This window comes from Talpa occidentalis, unplaced genomic scaffold (genome assembly GCF_014898055.3).
Source record: "Talpa occidentalis isolate TD23 unplaced genomic scaffold, MPIMG_talOcc4v2.1 talOcc4.3, whole genome shotgun sequence".
Lineage (NCBI taxonomy): Eukaryota > Metazoa > Chordata > Mammalia > Eulipotyphla > Talpidae > Talpa > Talpa occidentalis.
In genome coordinates, this window is record NW_023603184.1 from 100,269,892 (window position 1) to 100,290,700 (window position 20,809).

The 20,809-nt window shown below is 35.6% G+C and overlaps 1 protein-coding gene across 2 annotated transcripts; it reads right to left on the reverse strand.

Annotated features, from left to right (window-relative positions):
- Positions 1-210: 210 nt before the first annotated feature.
- On the reverse strand, positions 211-16,845 carry SPC25 (SPC25 component of NDC80 kinetochore complex). Of its 2 annotated transcripts, none has more exons than XM_037523472.2 (7): positions 16,694-16,845; positions 15,745-15,896; positions 15,580-15,645; positions 9,560-9,706; positions 8,437-8,541; positions 5,156-5,254; positions 211-3,434 (listed from the first exon to the last, which is right to left on the reverse strand). In XM_037523472.2, the coding sequence occupies exons 2-7, from the start codon at positions 15,881-15,883 to the stop codon at positions 3,316-3,318; spliced, it is 675 nt and encodes a 224-aa protein (XP_037379369.1). In that variant the 5' UTR covers positions 15,884-15,896; positions 16,694-16,845; the 3' UTR covers positions 211-3,315. The 2 variants fall into 2 exon arrangements, with proteins under 2 accessions (XP_037379369.1, XP_037379370.1); XM_037523473.2 differs by lacking the exon at positions 16,694-16,845 and adding an exon at positions 16,646-16,672.
- Between the last annotated feature and the right edge of the window lie 3,964 nt (positions 16,846-20,809).

Below are 20,809 nucleotides of genomic sequence, written 5' to 3' on the forward strand. Positions count from 1 at the left end.
TCCAATGTATAGTGTATAAAAGGGCAAGTAAGTAGGATAGTTTATTATTTTTTTAATATTTTATATAATTCTTACATCATTTTTCATCTTTGCATAATGTATGCATTTTCATTATGGTTATATTCCACATACAACTGCACTCCCCCTTATTTTGACTCTAGTCTTTCCTTTCCCCGCCCCTCCCTCCCCCACACCATAGTGTGTCTGTGGTTTATAGTTGCTTGTTGATTTTGATTTTATATTGATTAGTCTTTTTCCTGGTCTCTTATTTAAGTTTTCTAAATTTGTGCTATGAGTGAGACCATCCGGTATTTTTCTTTTTCTTTTTGGCTTATTTCGCTGAGCATGATCCCTTCCAGCTCCATCCATGTTGCTGCAAACTGCATGTGTTTATCTTTTTTGAATGCTGAGTAATATTCCATGGTGTATATGTACCACATCTTCTTGATCCAGTCATCTATTTTTGGGCATTTGGGCTGTTTCCAAAGCTTAGCTATTGTAAATAGTGCTGCTATGAACATAGGCGTGCAGGTGCCCTTTGGAATTAATGTTTCTGTGTCCTTTGGGTAAATACCTAGGAGTGGAATTGCTGGATCATATGGAAGCTCTGTGTTTGGTAGGTCAAGAAATCTCCACACAAAATAGGATAGTTTAATTTGCTTTTCATGTGTACTATTAATCATTCAAAGTGCAATTTTCTACTGTAAGTGTTGTGATTCTATAGAAACATGAAAGGCTAAATTTTAGAAATACATTTGGTTAGAATCTTCATTAACAACTCCTTTACTTACTTTTTACTTACCTTGCAATATGAAATAGAAAGTGAAGGTCAGAGACTCAGTGCCAGGCAGTCACCTACACTTGAACCTCCACTCTCAAATTACCAGCTATATGACCTGGAAGTTACTAAACTCTCTGTATGTTGGATTATCTGTAGAACAAGGTTATGGATCGTATCTACCTCACACCTTGTTGTGGTATCATACATTAGCAGACACATGTAAAGAGCTTAGAATAGTTGAGTGCTAAACCCCTAAAAAAGCATTAACTGTTATTTCAAGGTGGTCACGCCTCATTCCAATTTTGGAAGGAATCAACATCCCAGCTGAGAAAACAAATCAAGTCCTATGACTTAAGTTCCTCTGTTTATTATGAAAGTATGCTTTTCTTTGTACATTTGACTTTGTACAAATCTGGTTCCTGAGCTAACCTTGTGTGACTTTCCTGCTATATAATTTTCCTGCAATCTCTCCATGCCCCAGTCAGAAGTAAAAAATGATTGTGCTTGAGGAAAAACAGACCTTTGGATGGGAGCTACCCATTTCTTCTCTCAGACCCAGTCTTCATTTCTCTAACTTATAAATGAATCCTTCAGTATTCCTTACTGCAGTAAGCCACGTCAATGCCTAGGGTCTTCTCACTCTGTAGTTCAAATGAAGAGCTTTCCTTAAGTTTTATGTTTGTTCCCTATGGATATATCTTAAGCAAGGGAATTCAGCGTAGTAGTCATCTGATACTTTTTGATGTCAAATATTTAGTCTTGTTCCTTTTGGAGAACAATTAACACCCCCACTCTTAGTTCAGTAATGAGGTTTAACCTCCAAGTCTGGGTTTCAGGGGGCCTCTATGTAATCCAGTGCATGTACCAAGGACTAAGCTGAGCTTGAAATTGCTGGGGTCCATCCCATGGAGCCTCAACCTAGACCAGCTAAGAAATGGATCCAACTTGAGGTCCAAATCAAGTGAGGTCCACAAAAAACAAAGCTGTTCTGCTAAGAAAACTCTAAATTTGCTCACTGTACTTCCTTTGTTAAAAAAGTACCTTTAACCAAGTCCATGCTGAAGTAAGATTAGTAGTGCCACACACACCAATCTCCAGCATAGGCCTACTAGCCTTTCATCTCTCAGAATACGAATCAGCGGTTCCTAAAAGTTGATCAGCACATAGGAATGGGTGAGTGATAACATTACCACCAATCTATAACATTCTTCTCAGATAAACGCCACTGCTATATGATGTGAACAGAGCTCTGAGCCTCCTAGCAAGAATGCTGAGAAAGAGTATTTTGAAATTTCTATTGTACTTCCATTAACTAGACCACTGGCCTGAAAGTTTCCCTTAAGCTTCAGGAAGAAGCAGAAGGAAGTTGAGGCACGGAGGCCATGGTTTTCAGGTGTGTACACAATAACCTGAAACAGTATTATATGGCTTCCACAATAGCCAGCATATCTAAATACAACCAAACATACCAGGATAGGTGTGTGACAAAAACAAAATTTTAGACTAAGCACTGACATTTGAATTCTAGATGGCAAACTTATATCCAGACCATGACTAAAAATATATGAATTATAAAATGGAAACTGGTAATAATTTTTTTACCTTTGGATTTTCAAAAATATGTCCTTTCTGGACATCTTAGAATACCACCAACATTCTTCTGATGTGAAGGTTTATCCTTTATTTTAACTGCAGATCCATTTTGGTGTGAGAGAAAAAGATTCTTTCATGATATTAGGATGATAGCAAATAATAGTATTTATTTTGCCAAGTACATTTAAAAATTTGCCAGTTCTACAGCTACCCTCCTAAGTTCTCCCCCCACCCGCCCCCAGCAAATACCAATGTAATAATTTTCAGGCAAATATCACAAGTAGATGGCAGTTAGGGTGAAAAGTTGTTCGGGGGCCTCCCTAGTGGCACAAAGGGTTAAGTCTCAGCACTACGAAGCTATCCACATCCCCAGCCAGGGAGTTAACCCACATGGCACAGCAGACCTCTCCTGGCTCGCCCACTGTTCTTCCCCTAGGCAGTGTTTTTCAGTAGATCTGCCTGTTCTGTTCCTCACTCTGTCTCTGATGAATCCTTTCACAATAACGCTAAATTAATATATAAGTGTCAGTTGTACATCACTAAAGTCAACATGTGTAAATACTATTAAGTTCATCAGAAAGAGTCTTTTTAAAATATTACTAGTCACTGACCTTCAAAAACCTTCAAAAACCACTGAGTCACAGTACTGACTATATAAATTCCCATTCCCAGGTTAGCCATAAACCCATATTTGCTATTAAAATTTATACATATTTATATACACCATGCATAGAAAAGTTTTCATTTTAAAAAGAACAGATTTGACTATAAATTTTCTTTCCTAAGGTTTTAATTAAAATAATTTAGAGAAATACAGCACACAGAAATGTTACAAAAATACAAAAGGATTATAGGCAAACAATGAATAATGAGAATTCTTTTTAAGAGATACGTGATAGGGAAGAAAATGAAAGTTTTTATACACTATTTATACGTTGATTCTAAACCATAGCAGTAAAAGCTTTCCGAACATTGGCAAGAAAAGCTGAAAAATTGTTGGTCTTTCTTACATTCTCTTGAAATTCTGCTAAGCATTCAAGATGAGGAGAACAATCTGACACTAAAAGGGAAAAAAAAAGAATTTGAATGAAAATGTTTTATGGATGAGAAGTATTTCTAATTTAGATACTCTCATTTGATTCAAATCATTTCACTTCAATTCCACTTTACTGAAATGCTTTGAGCACTGAATGATAAATATACTTGATTTTCATATCTTAACTATCTTTGGGACCTTTCCTTTGTTTAATCTTTAAATATTCATATCTTAAGTACTATAATCTTGCTTTAAATTTAAACAGATGATAGTCAAGGGATTGAAGAGCTCAGTGACACAGAACAGCCCACCATCTTGGACCCGTACACTTTCTTTTAACACTAACTATTTAAACTATTTTAAAGGTTTTTTTCAACTGTTAAGTCAGTTTTCTCTGCAAAACTTTGACTTAATTTCTGATTACAGATTAACCCTAAATAACTTAAAATTATGGAAAGTGGTAATTAAAGTTTTATAAGTGAAAGGTAACTAGAAAATGTGGTTGTTTCTCAAAACTATAGGACCCACCTATCAAATAAGACTCAAGGTCACAAACAACAACGAAGCATATATTGCTGTGCTAGCTGATAGTTGTTCTCATTTCATACATTCTGTAGCAAGTCTCCAGGGAGGACAGGTCAAAGCAAATGGATCATATTCTATCAGCATTTCTATTCTTTGTCCAAGAGGAAAAAATATGACTATATCAGATTTCCTGCTCTTTAGTAGAGAGTGCTTAGAAAATAAGGCCCATTACAAAAACAGAGAAAAAACAGCAAAGAGCATTTGGTTCAAAATTTATACTGTGGATTCTATTTTAATACACTATCAAATACTATGAGACTGTGGTGCAAAAAAGAACATCCAATTTGGAGAAAATTGAAAAGTTAGGTAAAAGGTTTTGGGCAGTTTGCTGCTTAAAAAACTTAGCACTCAATAGGTAAGAAGATATTTACCCAGAAAGAAAAAGATTCCTAAAGTAAAAATCCCATTTGAATAGGAGTTGCGTCACCAGGGTACATTAAGGAGCTAACTCAGCAGTTCATCTGAGTGTCTGACTGCTATTAAAGCTTTAGATGAAAACATAGGCACAAAGAGCTGAGAACCATTTTCTGAGCTCCGATAAATTAAGGATTATTTTAACAGGGACATTAGATGAATAAAAGAAGAGCTGTATTTCCATTCTTTTCCTGTTCACAGTATTAGTAATCATATATAACTCCCCAGAAATCAAAGGCCTCTGATCTGCTACAGAATCACCAACTAAGCTAAATTATCAATTACCAATGTGTGAGATTTTTCAGAATAGTGTAATTTTCAAAGATATTTTATTTTGGGGAAAATAAACGATGACATTCTGATGATTTTACATTTGACTTTAAAATCAAATACTTGGATAAATTATAATAGTCACATTTAGGTAGATATATCCTTTATAGCTTTAGCTTTATTTTAAGTTCTCTTAAAGGATAATTCACACTTGCTTAGGAAATGCAGTGGTCATTGGTCTTTTAGACTTTTCAGCTACTGTAGCCCTGTGCCATCTGGAGAAGAAGTTACTGAGCTTCTCAGGTAATAATATCTATAAATGAAAACTATACACACTATTGTCTGTAGTAGACAAGAAGACAGGAAAAGAAAGTAATAGCTGGTGGAAATATTACTTTCCTTCATATTTACATTGTGATTCAAATAACATTGTGGGATGCTACTTCAAATACCAGTTAAGAGATAAGAGTAGATACCTTCATAGTCTCTTGCTTCATTTAGGTGCAAAGAAAACATAAATGGGCTCTCAGGATGCTTTGGATCAATATTAGTGAAAATAAACTGTAATTTATCACCTGAAAAAAAGATTAAGTTATTTATAAAAGAACATTTTGTTGTGCCAAAGCTTTCAATGGAGATGGGTTTTCTCATCTCAAATCAATATCTAACATGCCAAGTATATATAGTCACTAAACCAACATCTCCAAGTGTACAAGCTACAAAGATTTTTAAAATGTATTGTAGTTTAAGTGACACCAAAAGTATAAGCAATAAAAGAAAAACAGATAAATTGGACATCATAAAAATTAAAAACTTTTGTCCTTCAAAGGATACTATCAGGAGTGAAAATTCAACCCATAAAGTAGGTGAAAATATTTGCAAATCATATATCTGAAATTACCTTAAAATGTAAGAAACTCCTACAACTGAACAACAACCCAATTCAAAAACAAAGAACTTGTGAATGACATTTCTACAAAAAATATATAAAAATGGCCATAAACACATGAACAAATGCTCAACATCACTAGTCATAGGAAAAATGCACACCAAAACTACAATGACGTAACATTTCACACCCACTAGGATCGTTTTAGGAAAAAAAAAGAAAATAATAGTGCTGGAAAAATGGGGAGAAATTGGAACCCTATAAAGTGGTCCAGACACCATAGAAAATAGAATGGCAGTGCCTCAAAAATTACAATAGGACAGGGCATTTCCATTTCTAGGTATAGATTCAAAAGAACTAAGAACAAAGACTCAAACAGATAACAGTATGCCCATGTTCACAGCAGCAGCATTTTACAGCAGCCAAAAGTGCTAATTGTGTAGTGTCCACCAATAGATGAATGGATAAACAACATTATGTAAATATGTGTGTGTGTAACATGGAATACTATTCAATCATAAAAAGGAAAGATCTGAAACATGCTACAATATGGATGAACCTTGAAAACAGTGTGCTAAGTGGGATAAGGCAGACATAATTGAACCAATATCGTGTGATTCTATTTAAATGAAATACCTAGCATAGACAAATTCATAGAGACATAAAGTAGGTTAGAAGTTTTCAGGGACTAGAAGGAAGAAGGAATGAGGAGTTATTATTTAGTGGGTAGAGTTTCTGCTTGTATTAGTGAAAAATTTTAGAAATAATGGCAGTGATAATTGTACATTATGATGTAATAAACGTCACTAATTTATATAATAAAAATTAGTTAAAATGGCAAATTCTATTATATATATTTTACAAAAAAAAAAAACCTGTAGTGTCTAACAAATTTAATTTGACTTTTTAAATATAGTTCTCTTAAAGCCTATTTTCCCAAAGACCCCTGAATGTTTCCAAAAGCGTAAATGCCTGGTAGAAATTCACATGCATTTTAGGTTTTTTCTACAAAATAAAAAATCAAAGAAATCTCATAAAAATCTGAATTATGAGACTTCAAAAACTTGAAAAATTGTGTCTCATATTTAAATCCAAATAAAATAAATTTCTTTTTTTAACTAGGTTTTTTTAAAAACAGTTAATAGTAATGGGAAGGATATTGGTCAAGGTAAAAAATATTTCCTAAGATATTCAGCTGGGTAAAATGAGGGTCTAATTTGGGTTGTGTCTTTTTACAAATTTATTCCCTGACCTTGAGGGCTAAGAGAATATTCTTTTTTAAATTCTAAAAATAATTTTAAGGCTTTAAAAATATTTTTGAAACAAAACTGAATAAAATTTAAAAATGTCTCATGATGACAGTGAATATATACTAAGAGTCCGGTAATAAAAAGTTCAGAACTGGACCTTACATTTCCCTAATCAAAAGGTTACTCCTCATTAAAAACTCATTCCAGTTGGTGGGAAAACACCAAGACTGACAAATGTGTGGATAAAGCACCCTAACAGACAGAAAAAAACTAGTAAACAAACAGAAAAAAGTGTCACCTTTTCATAATCAAAGAAATAAGTTTTTTTTTTATAAAAACTTGAGTTGTAATTGTATGGGGAATATAAAATAAAATTTAAATAAATTAAAAAAAAACTTGAATCATAGCTAGACAATTACCAAAAACCAACCTTAAAAAAATAATTCTGGCAAGAATACAATAAAATGGGTACTCTTGTACACTGTAGATAGGTGTAACTAAAACAGTTAACATAGTAGGCCTGAGACCACTAACCTAGGAACCTCAGAAAGGCCTGCTGGCAAGGCTGGTTCTTGGCTGGTATGATAAAGTTCCCCAAGATCAGTCCAGGTTTGGATTCATTAGGACTCAGAGGGCCCTGGATACAGTTGAACGTGGGACCATTATAGTGAAAGGACAGAGCAAAAATCAGCAAAGGGAAAAGGTACATGGGGGAAAAGTCCAAGGAAAACCAACAAAAGTTCCCAGAGTCTCCATCCCGCACAGACAACACTGCACAGGTATTATCACAATTTGAAGCCAAAGAAATTAAACACATCCTAACCAACTCCACAGCCCTAGAATTCCTGAAAACCTGAAAAGCTTGTTTACTCTAGACTCTAGACTTTGCCCCATTTGCCTTTTGTATCTGGGTTGATTTTATTTTGTATTCTTCCACTGCAATAAATCCTGAAATCTTGGACATGAATATAAGTGCATGCTGAACCTTCTAAGTCTTTCTAGCTAAACCGCAAACCTAATGGTGATCTTGGAGATTCCCAACACAATAGGTATCCTTGTAAATTGGCATACACAGAACAGCCATAAAAATGTCCCTATACTTTAATTCGTAATTCCTCTCTGGAATTTCCTGGAAATGGCACACAAGAAAATGGAGTAGTCTATGTTCATTACAGTATTTTCAAAACTGAAAAACTGTCAGAATTCAAACACTGAGTTAAAAGCAATACATTTATTTGTTAAACAATATAACTGGATAAATTATGCTACATTAATGAAATTACTATGCCACCATTTAAAATTTACCATTTGAAGATTTAAAAATTAAAAAAAAATTTGAAGATTTAGCAACTAGAGAAATGCTATTCATACAATGTCAGTTAAGAACAAGGCACAAAAATTATTTGCAGGCTGGTAGTCATGCAAAAAACATTTATTAAAATATTGGATGATAAATAACCAAGTATCAGTAAGTATATTAGAATAGGCATTTTATAAACTTCCTAAAAAGTTAATAAAATGGTCATTGTAGTTGAAAATGTTTTTTAAAATTCTCCTCTATTTAACAAAAATCGCATTTTTCTCATCTCCTTTACTTATTGTACATAAATGTACTTACCATAAACTTTTCGAATTTCTAGTCCAAGTCGATCTTTATACAGGTCTGCAGATTTCTGCAGCCTTTTCAACCTCTCTTCATTAGCTTTTTTAGCAGCAGAAATGGCTATGATTTAAAACACAGATACACATAATATGAAATATTTTAAGTAACACTCAACTGTTTGTTTAATTAAAAAAAAAAAACTTGAAGAAAACAACTATAAAAAATGATGCCAGGCATATGAATCTCCTCCCATTTATTCAATTCTATCTCTACCAATTAGCAAAGAGGACTTCTGTTCATTCAATTTGGAAGGAAACAATGCCTGAGAAAACAGGTAGTGAGAGGTAGTGAAAGGAGCAAGTAGGCCAACAATTAGCATGGTGACTCCACAGAAACAGAAAGACTTCCTTCACACTATTTTGCTCATTCTGGCTAGCCAAGAACATAATAATTGTTTCACTGGGAAAATATTCTACTCTTTTAAACATAATTATTTCTCTAAAGAATAGTCTTAATTCATGCTACTTTAGGATTCTTTTTAAAAGTCAGCACAGCATTCCCGAGTTATTACAAAGCTGATGAAAAAAAATCATATAGAATTGTATATAAACTCTAAGAGACAGCATTAGCAAAGCACACTTTGCAATTTCCGAAGATTTGAGAACTGAGTACTCGTTTTATGGCAAATAAGTCTGTTTCTAAAGGAAGCACTTATTTGAATATGAAAGTTTTTTCAGAACTTGCAGCAAAAATGAGTCTTTAATAAATCCTGGATGAGAATGTGATCAATAAACTTGTTGTATAAATTATACCTGGCTTCGCCCAAATTTTTACTGAAATTTTACTGACTCCTACTCTGCTTAATTAAACTGTCAAATGAATTTCATTATTATAATGGTGATATCAGAACTCTGGTTATATAGAACTCAAAATGCCTTTAAGTAAAACAAAAGAAAACCCACAGGGCTAACTTGATAAGATACCTTGCAGAGACAAGGAGCTTGCTACACCCCTAAGGATGGTTATCCATTTTTGACATTGAACTGGAGAGAAGGCAAGATGTACATAATAATTATGAGCCATCATCACCACTTTGAAATTTAGATTGTTTTTAATGTGTATACAACTGGCAACTCACTTTCTTTCTTCTTGGTATATCCTTCCTTAAGATCTTGGATATTTGCAGACAATGCTTCCAATTCTTGCTTTTTACCTTTTACTTCAGCAATCACCCTCATCAAGTTATCCTTTTTTTCTTGGATGAGCTTATTCTGCCTGCAGATTTCTGTAAGAAACACAAAGTATTAGCTACTATATGCTTTGTTCTCTGACATATATCTTAGCTAAAACCAAAATACTGATTTTCAAAAGATTAATAATATTTTAATTGATAAGTATTTCTTGATCCAAAAGTTGTGGAAGAAGGGAAAAAAATCCTAATCTAGTCTTTCCTTGTCTTTGAAAATAAAAATGAGGACAAAAAAAAAAAAAGCTTTTTAAAATGAATACCAAATGAAACCCCCCCAAAAAAGAAAATCATGACCTTTGCAGTTCTCCCCTCCAGATAAGTACATAAAATGTACCATCCAAGATAACTAAATACTAGAAGATGATTTTACACAGTGCTTTAAAAAAAACAGCTAATTTTAATGCTATGACTCTGGAACATACCAAAAAGATGGAAAGTAGGGAAGGAAGGAAAAGGAAATCTCATTTACAATGGTGACAAACATTCAGGAAAAATCTACATCTGATACTTCGACTCTGTATGACAAAAAAACAAAAACAAAAACAAAAAAAACACAAAAAACCCACAAAACTTCCGAGAGACATATATTTGACCCAGATACACAGAGAGATATTTTATGCCTCTAAATATTTTAAGGATGTCAATATTTCCCAAGTTCACTTCTATAGTAGTCCCAATAGGACTGAAGGGAAGGGAAAGGAAGGATCTAACAAAAGTAATTATAAAATTTATCTGATGAATATAATGGTAAGAACCATGAAAAAAAAAAAAAAGATTGTAAGAAAAATAATAAGGAAAGGATTTTGCCCTATCAGATCTGACATTTATGATTATAACCCTATGATACAATAGTGAGGTAATGGTTGAAGAACTGATGTACTGTTCAAACAAAAAAGATAATCCCAAACAAATGTTGATATAGTCATGAAATTAATATAACGAAATATCAATTAAGGAGGTGTTCCCTAAACAGTGCTGAAACCTAGAATTGATTTCACATTTATTAAACAATTAAACACAAATTAAAATCTTACAAAACCCAAAAGGAAGTTATCTGTGAATATAAAATTAAGACTATGGGGAAAGATCTTTTTACTCAAAGACAAAAAGAAATCAAAGAGAAAGGCATACACTGGGTTCATAAACATTAACAAGCAGAGGACAAAGCCTCACATTTGATACAAATAAAGTATTATATGCTAGCTTCTTATATATTTACTTAAGCTTCACAATACTACCACTATGTAGGTCTTAACTCTTTAAAGAAAAGAAAAAATTGAGGATTTCAATAACTAGCCCAATGCTTTATTTGATACAATACAATAAACAGTTAAGACCTGGATTCAAATTCAGGACTTCAAAGGCAAAAGTTTTGACCATTACACTATCTTCGCCCAACAGTGGGTTACTTTTCCTAATCTAAAGAAGACACAAATATAAATTCCTAAAGAGAAAAAAAAAAGGGAGAGTGGGGCCTCCCCTGGTGGTGCAGCGGTTGAGTGCTGGGCTGCCAGGCTGCCCGCAGCCTCTGCAGCACCAGATCATTCCCTGGATGCCGGCGAGGGTCCCACAAAAAAAAAAAAAGAAAGAAAAGAAAGGCACTGAGTGGAGGAATCACAGATTGCAGGCGGTTAATGAATATGAATGACAATTCAACTTCAGTGGTAATCACAGAAGTGCAAATAACACAACATACCAATTTTCATTTATAAAAATAACTATGTTTATAAAAATAACTGCTATTATTGAGAAGAATGAAAAATACATGAGTCCCTGTGGAAAATATATTTGCCATTATAGCATTTTAGGAACTGTCACTAGGGCCAATACAATGGAGGGGGACTTGCTATTGCATGACTACTACTTTATGTATACCTAGTTGGCTGTAGCTCCGGCTTCAAAGCTGTCACTACACACCACAGGAACCCTTCCCCTTGCACTTTCCCTTCCATGTAGAAAAAGCAGTGTGGTAAACTGGGAAGAGCAAACATTTTTATTACAATCCTAGATCTTATATCTACAAATGTATGACCTTAGGTAAATTTTTTTTTTTTCCTTTTTATCTCAGGGCATTTCAATTGCTTCATGTGTAAAACAGGGATAAACTCTGTCCTGTACAGATTTCAGGACTTAAAATCTCTTAAGAGCCTGATTCACAGTAGATGCCATTCACTTTAATATAAGATAGTCCTCCTTGTGATAAACAGAACAGATGATCCAGGTGGGACAGGTTTTTTGGCTAATTCATTCTCTGCAGCAGCTCAGCAAATGTGTGGTGAGTCAAATAGTTTCCTTATCCTTCCCTACTTCCAAAATGTGTATATATCAATACCTTCTCTCAGAGAAATAGCGGCTCCTACTCCAATCTGGTGCTAATTCTACCCTCTTAACTACCCATGCTCATTTTAGAATGGGTACATGCACCTGAAAAAATGAAAGGAAAAGCTCAACCATGTCACTCACTATACCCTTATATAACTACTATCGTCTTCCATTTAAAGCTTTTTCAAAGCATTCTACACTACTTCTTCACCTAATTCCAAGAGACCTTTGCTCAAAGGACTCCACTAAAACTCGTTCTCAAAACAGCCTTTCAGTCTACTGTATCGGACCTATCTGTGGCTTCCCAGTGTTAGCAGTACCCTCTGTCTTGGTTCCTTTCTTTTAGGGAAAAGCTAAACTTTCCTTCTCAGGGAAAAGTTTGCTTCCTCTTCTCCCCATATGGAAAGGACTCTACAACTGCTAATTCTGTTTTCCCTGGTCCTTTCCATTCACCTACGTCTCAAATTAGGGAAGAAATGTGGTGCTGTAAGCACAAGCAAGGCCTCTTGAGTCAATCTGATAATTCAGGGAAAGCACCAAGCTGATAATCTCATAGTAGATGAAGCTAGAGATGATGATGATGATGATACTTATTTTGGAGAACTGTTATGGTGATGAAGGAAATGGTGTATGTAGAGTTTAGCACAGTACCTGGCGCAGAGGAAAATTCTAGGCTATTTTCCTTCCCTCTCACATTCCTCCATAGCTTCAAATGCAACCCACCCACATCATCCCTCCCCACCACCCCACCCCAATACTGAAGACTCTCAAATCTCTATCGCCAGCAAAAACATTTTCTGGGCCAGTCTTCAGCTGGATATAGGCTCTACCTACCAGATATCTGCACCTGCAAGGCCCACAGCTCACAACCACAATAACTTCAGCAAATTTACCCAACACCTTGAAAACTGAACTCATCTACATTTATTTTCCTTCCATCCCTGGAAACATCATCCTCACCTTGCAGTAAACATATCACCACTGACCTGTCCAAATCAGAAGGAATCATCCTGGACCACACTGTCCCTCATACCCAGTCAATCAGTCACATAGCCACCTTTTCAGAGTCTCACTGGTCCAAGTCATCCTCACTGTTTGCCCCAACTAATGAGCCAGCTTCTCCCTTTAACTGATCACTTTATGGCTCACCATCTCACTCTGACACTGCATGCGTGTTTTTTTCTGAAATACAAATATAATACCATTTTCCATGGTAAAATCTTGTAGCAACTCCTTAATCTCCTGAAGAATGAAACCTAAACCTAAACCTGCACAACTTATACCAACTTATACTGATACCTTATATCATCTAAGCAGCCACTTCGCTGCCACGCCCCATTCACACTGTACTCCAGCCATCCCAGAACTCAACAAGTGCTCATTTCTTCTATATGCCATCTGTTTTTCCCTCTTCTATAATACAGGGCTGAACCTGGTGCCTTCCCCAACATTCTCCCCTCTCCAGGACAATGGGAATAGTTACACTATGTTGCTTCAAATCAAGTTTCTGTGGATTAACAGTTATCTAACCATGAGCAATTCATTTAACCTCTCGGTGCCTATTTCCTCACTTACAAGATAGGTTTGAAAACAATAATTATCCCTCATAGGGTTGTTGTAAGGATTCAGTAAGACACTCTACACAAAGAACTTAGAACGAAGTCTAGCACATGGTATATAAGACAAGGGTTTACCTGTTAAATATTCTGTAATCCTCACTGGACACATCGAGCCCTCCAGATTCTATGCTCACTCAGCACTAATATCAGTATTACAACACGTTTTAATTGCGGCTTTCCTGGCTGTATCTTCCACTAAATTGTGAGCAGTATACAGATTATACCTTTGCCTTAGTGCTTAGCAAATAGTATCAAATGTTCCCTTAAGTAATTAAGATTAAGTAAATTATAATTCTGTTCAAATATAAAGTGATTTCTTAAAGAAAGATAATTAAAAGTGCTTTTAGATTTTAGACTATTTAGAACACAACTTCACAATATAGATATGCAGTAAGAGCACATTTTGAAATTCACAGTAATTAAAAATAGACAGTTCCAAACTTAGCTTTTTAATTCCAAGGGATTCTAAAAACCAAGAGTGTTTAAAGGAACCAAACTCAATTATCACTCTTACATAAACACAACATACAAAAGTGGTTTTCCTTTCTTCTTACATTTATGGTTAGGATGAGAACAGCCTACAGAACAAAGGGCATGGAAGCTTCAGAAGAGCTTAGAAAGTAAACACCAGGATGTCTAGCACAACAGCTAACTAGGGTTTACAAAATCAAATACCTTTAGGGACCAGAGTAAAGTGGACAAAGTAAAGCAAAATAAAACAAACACTGGGTAATGTGGCAAATTAAAGAACATATACCCTATGTAGAAAAATTCTAATTTAATAATGTTTTAAAAATGGTACCATTAAATTTAATATTTTCAGTGGAACTTAGCCTTTGGCTACTAGTCTGTGGTCTCTGTGTGAGAATTCAGTAAGAGCCACTGATTCATTCTAGACACTATGTATAGTAATGAGAAGAACAGTAGTAAAAATATAGAGAGTAAAATGTTCAGAGTGCTAATCCTAACCCCAAAATGCTGAGAGACTCCAACTTTTCAAACTCCATGCTAGGACTTCCACTGGGAAAACAACACTTTTTTTTTAAAAAAAAAAACAAATGCTGGCATTTACAAGCGCTAGAAATAAGTGCTCATCAACAAATGGTTAAAGATGTGGTATGGATACAGAATGGACTACCATCTATAAGAAAGGATGAAATCCTTCCATTTGCTGTTACACATACAAATCTAGAGGTAACATACTTAGTGAAATAAGACAGAGAAAGACAAACACCATATGATTTCACTGATATGGGTATAAACAAATAGAATAAACAAATAGATGAGATGAACTAAATAAAGAAAACCAAACTTTTGGACCAAAAAAAACCAAACAAACATGCATTACATATCAGCATAGATGAATTTCATGAATACAGACAATCCTCATTTTACTGTGCTCTGCATTTTTGTATTTTGAAGACATTGCTTTTACAAATGGAAAAATTTGTGGCAACCCAGCATTCTGTATCCAGTAAGACCACCAGAAACATTTTTCTAATAGCACATGTTCACTTGGTGTCTTTGTATCACATTTAATTAAAGTATATACACTGCTTTTTAAAACCTAATACCATTTGCACACTTAATGGACTACAGTGTGGTGTAAATGTAGCTTTCATATGCACTGGAAAACCAAAAATTCTGACTCATTTTATTGTGATATTTGTTTTATTGCTTTGGTTCTGCAAGGAACCTGCAGTATCTCTGAGGTATGCCTGTATAATGGTGAAAAAAGGGACAGAATACATACAAAATGCCTCTTCTATAACATTCAAAAACACAATGCTAAACAAGATATTAATATGGTAGCCCTGGAAGGTGGGAGAAAAAAGCTGGTTTGTGGGTGGGTATATGAATGTTTATTATTTTTATATCTATGTGTGTTTATACGTATATATATAATACTCTATTTTATGACAGATTTCATAAAGCTGTTTAAAAAAAAAAACCCCGTATGTCACATACGATTTTGATATTCCAGAAACATCTCAATCATTTGTTCTTCTTCCTTTAATTTCACAGACAGTTTTTCTGAAAAAGAAATTGGAATTAGAGATTCCATGCAGCTGAAATAACACTAAAAATCAAGCAAGTATAAAAAAAATCATGTTACAAATTATCTGGAGGTACCCGCAAATGCTTTCACGGAGTCCTTGTAGGTATCTCGTAGTCCTGCCATCTGACAGGAGGTGTCACTGACAGTGCTTTTGAATTTATTCCAAAATTCATTTATGCTTTTATCAAATAATGCCAGCTCGTCTTCCACCATTTTGAAAAGAATGCTACAAAACAAAAAGAACACATACTTTTAAGTTATTGAAATTAAATCAGCCACATCTTCCAATCAAGTATTTTGGCAGACTGACATCTGTTAGAAAATGGTTAGCAACGTACTATTCATTCACCGTATTGCAGGGCTGATCAAGTTACCTGGACTCAACCACAGGTAAAATGTAGCAAGAATCCAAGACACCCTTACCTCCTAGAGACTCATTAGTGGAATAACACAAGAAACACTCCCTATAACCCTGGAGAAATGATTCTGACTCCATTTCCTCACAAGTACTATTGGTGACGTCTGTGGTCCCTTCCAACTCCAGCCAGAATCGCCAAGATCCCAAAAGGCGCCAAAAGGCGCCAAGATCCCCCCATCCCACAGGATAAGACCCCACACATCTACCCTGCCTCTCCTTTAGATCAGATAAGGTTATCAGTAAAATGGAACTGTCCTGGGAGTTCAGAGGGTTTAGTCCAGGACCTGGAGAAATCACGGGTCTTCTGGGCCTCTCTTCTCCTCCGTAAATGGGTTTCCTGTAAGATTCCAGGCCCTACTAGTTCTCTTTACACTAAAATCTTCCCAATAACCCGAAACCTTCCCCAAAGGGCCACAGACATCTCGTGAGGTGAAATTCTGGATCTCTCGACCGAGCCTGTGCCCACTCCGCTCGCTCGGACGGTCCCAACAGCAACATCCAAGCGCTTCACAGAAACCGCCCCCCAAAACACACACTCCGCCCTCAACCCCACTTTCCTTTAATGCGACAGGTCGGAGAGACCAGCTCATCCTCATCTCCCTCACCGTCACCAGCAGGTCTGGGCCCCGCCGCCTTTTTCCACAAAAGACCTGAGCCAATTCCAACCAACAGCTGCTCTTCAGACGCAGTTCCTGCAGTCTCGTCAACTTCTCTCTTTCAAACAAAGCGCTTTCCGCCTTCCGCCCTAGGGCGCCCCATCCGCCTTTGGATTGGCTGATAGCGCAGGTTCTCTATAAAGGGATTGGCTGTTCCAGCCCTCCGAGATTCTCGCGGAAGAGCTAGGGAAAGGGGCATTCTGGGATTTGTAGTTCATGTTGATTGTCCGACGCATTCTCAGTTTCGGTTTAGAAAGTAGTAATAACTCCCGGAGGATTCTCTCCAGGACCCAGAAATTGTCAATTCAAATAAAGTGTTATTTAACAAATATAAATATTGAATTTTAGTCGTGTTCTGTTGTTAAGTTCATACCCTTTTCTTTGATACTACCGGTAGCTTGAATAAACCTAATAAAAACCAATAAAGCTAATTTAAATACCTCTGTTTAATTTGTGTCACATTTAATAACTCTTCACTGGGAAATGACTGGAACACTCATTGAGTATAATAATTCATAGAGTATAATAAATAATAATAATACTTTGTTTATATACCCAAAGCAAAGAGTAAAAGTGATAGTAAAGGCAATACTTAAAAATGTTTTTTTGTTTTTATGATTTATGTTCTGCCTACTGCCAATGTATGATATTGCCACGCTAAAACACATATAAATTAGTCTTTTAATAGAATAAGGTCTAAGTGAGCAGAGAAATAGAGAAATTATTACAAATGAATATGCACTTCAAGGAAGGTGACACATGTGGCTCCCTTCACAAGACAATCACACTACTTGTATTAAAGAAACAAGCATTTTGCTATGTTTGGACAAATACAGAATACATTCCTTCTAATCTGAGTCAAATTAATCAGTATGTGTGGTTATTTAGTATTATTCATTTAATACTTTGCCAATATCTCATAAGAATAATAGCTTTCATTTCAAAATAATGGATACTAAATTTTAAACAAGTCAGAAAACAGATTCAGTAATTTCCTTATGCCATTACTAGTTCAAGATAATAAATAATTTCCTCCTTGGAATAATCCTTGCAGCATTTCTCCAATACATTCCTGATAGAATATGGCAAAGCATGACTGTTCGATGAGCAAAATGAAGAAAGAGTTCATTAGTAAGGCCTTGAGATATTCACCAGTGACACAAGGCTGCAAATACATCTTTTATACCAAGGTGAACATTTTGTAGCTGACTCATTTTCTGCCCCCTTTACTGGACTTTTTTTTGTTAAGTTAACTCCAATTGTGAGTAGGCAGAAACAGTTATATATTCCTCAAAATAGAGTCTTATTGTTTAAGAAAATTCCTTCTTTTCAACTCCTCCAACTCTAACAATGTTTTTCTAACCTACAAGAACAATATGGTACTATCTTCCAGAACTTCAAACTTTAAAGAACTAAAACACTATCAAAATCACTTGCTACATTCCTTGGCAATTGACCAGAAACTGTACAAGCTATTCAACTCACTTTGCAAGAGGATTGACAAGATGTGTGGAATCATGGAGTCAGGAACTCCAAGTAGATGAAATTAATTCACTGTTTGAATCCTTGTTAGTAAAGCTGAAAAAGAAAGAAAAAAAACTCAGATGATATGTAATCTAAGGAATAGAAAATACAGATGGCTATCATTATGGAGTAAAAGTTCTTATTTTTATCTTTGACCATGACATGTTTGTGAAGACAAAGTCCTTGACTGCAGGCCAAAAGGTCTTTACTATATTGCTACTTTCTTTCATCATCATTAAGAACCCAAACACTATCAATGAAATAAAAATGTAAATAACATACACAAGACTACCAGATAATGGACATTCTATCGCCAGTCTGTTACTGTGCATATCAGTCCTAGCAGACTAAAACAGCCCCCTGAAAGAAAAGAGTTTGCAAGAAAACACCGTTACAGGAGTGGTATGGGTGCCAATTAGTGGAGGCAGCTTTGAGGAAGTGCACATAAGCTAAGATGGTAAAAGTCTAAAAATGATGAACTCTGGGGAGCAAACACATTTACAGATCTTGTTAAAAGCAAAAGAAATCAAGGTGCTTTTTCATCAGTTAATATCCCACAGTTGATAAAACCAGATAGTCCCTGGGAGACCATCTGTCTAAAGTAACCACCTAAGATAAAAAGCTAATGTGCAGTCAATTTCATTACAGTTCACAGACTGTGAAGTATTGAATGAGCATGAGGCTGAATTTTAATTGTAACACAAAATATATTGGATATTATTCACATCCTGATTTAAGGATAAGACATTTCTGAAGAAAATGAATATTAGGAAATATGTAACTCAATATTTCTTAGAAAAAGAATAAAGCAAAGCAATGTCCTTCTTCATGGCTCATTAAAGAGATTACAGGAATTATAGAACCTGAATATGCAAAATAAAAAAGCCAGAAGCATAGGCTCTGATTAGTCAAGGCTAATACTGCATACAGACTAGTGATATATCTAAATAAATTGATTTGTCTTTGGTAAACAAGTGTATGTGATCAAGTGTATGTAACGCATTGACTAAGAAATATAAAATCACAAGATAGACGAGGGATTGTTTTTGTTTTGTTTTGGTCGAATGACACCATGTGATATTCAGTTTGTTTTGTGAGAGACTGAATATAAAAATGGACAATGGGGGCCTCCCAGGTGGTGCAGGGGTTAAAGTCTCAGTGCTATCAAGCTATTGCCAGACACTGCAGCCAGAATTCTATCCTGGCTGTGGAGCTAACCCACATGGCGCAGCAGACCTCTCCTGTCTCCCCCATTGTCCCTCTCAGCAGTATATTTCAGCAGATCCATCCACCTATTCTGCTCCCCACTCTGTCTCTAGTGAATCCTCTCATCCCCCACAGCTCTGGCCTGTAACCCAGTTCTTGTACGCCTAAGTAAATAAAAATAAATCTTTAAAAAAATGGACAGTGGCCAGACCAATTATGACAATTGAACTCTGACATATAATCTCTGAAGCAATCCACTCAGAGTGGTCACAACTGTCTCCCAGTTCCCCAACTTTTTTGCCCCTACTTACAACTCAGGACCAACTACTGAAAACCAAATAGGACAAGTCACCCAACAGAAGTTCAAAGTAGTGACTGCATTTGTGAAATTATGCTAGTGATCTGGCAACTGACCAGATGGGCATCTGTGTCAACCAACTATCTCTGAGGACTACGCAGAAGAGGTTTTTGGCTGGGAATTGAAGTTCTGGCTGTTGATAGCAGAATCAAGCTGGTTATATCATCAGCTTTTATTCAGTTTGCAGCTGTTCTAAATCTTACCAATGTTGGCCTTAAGCAGCATGGACACCGCTTAAACTAAGAAGAAGAATTGCTCTGGAGATAAAATTTAATCTCTAAACAGGGCTATAACACTAAAATGACCCAGGGCAGGTTACTTGTCCATTTCCTCATCATTGAAAACATTACTGGACCTCTGTGAAGTTAAAATCAGATAATAAGATAGAGTATTTTTAAAGTGAAAAATTGGAAGAGCATAAATGCAAGACATTCTAAAGCACAATGAGTTTTTAACGCAATTAATTTCACCCTAACACATACATCATTTAGATGAGATTAGCTCACTAGTGGGAGAACTGAGTGTGGGTGTAATTCATAGGCTGCCTGGGGAAAGAGCAAAATGTGCTGAGAGCCAGTGATGACTGACACTTTCTGATTCTCCTTTTACTAAAATGATAGGAATGATAAAAAGGGGCTGGTAAGACCCTTACTGTGGACAGAGATTAAAATTCATTTCCTGGCAGCCATTTAAAGTCACTTTCTGAGAAATGACATGGTGTAGCTTGTGATCCCACTTTGTGGCTGTCAAAGCAGAGTTCTCATCCACAGAAACCAGGATGTATTTTAAGGTCCTTCTAGTCGTGCCCACAGAAAACTCAGGGAGGAAAATTTCCAACAGCAGGCCCTATTTCCTCAGAAGTGATTTCAATTGTTTCAGTCATCATTGTTTCACCTCTTCTGGCCCAAGTACCAAGTTCATATGCAAACTGTCACAAGATGGGTAATTTTTCATTAGAGTACACTTTTCGGCAATAT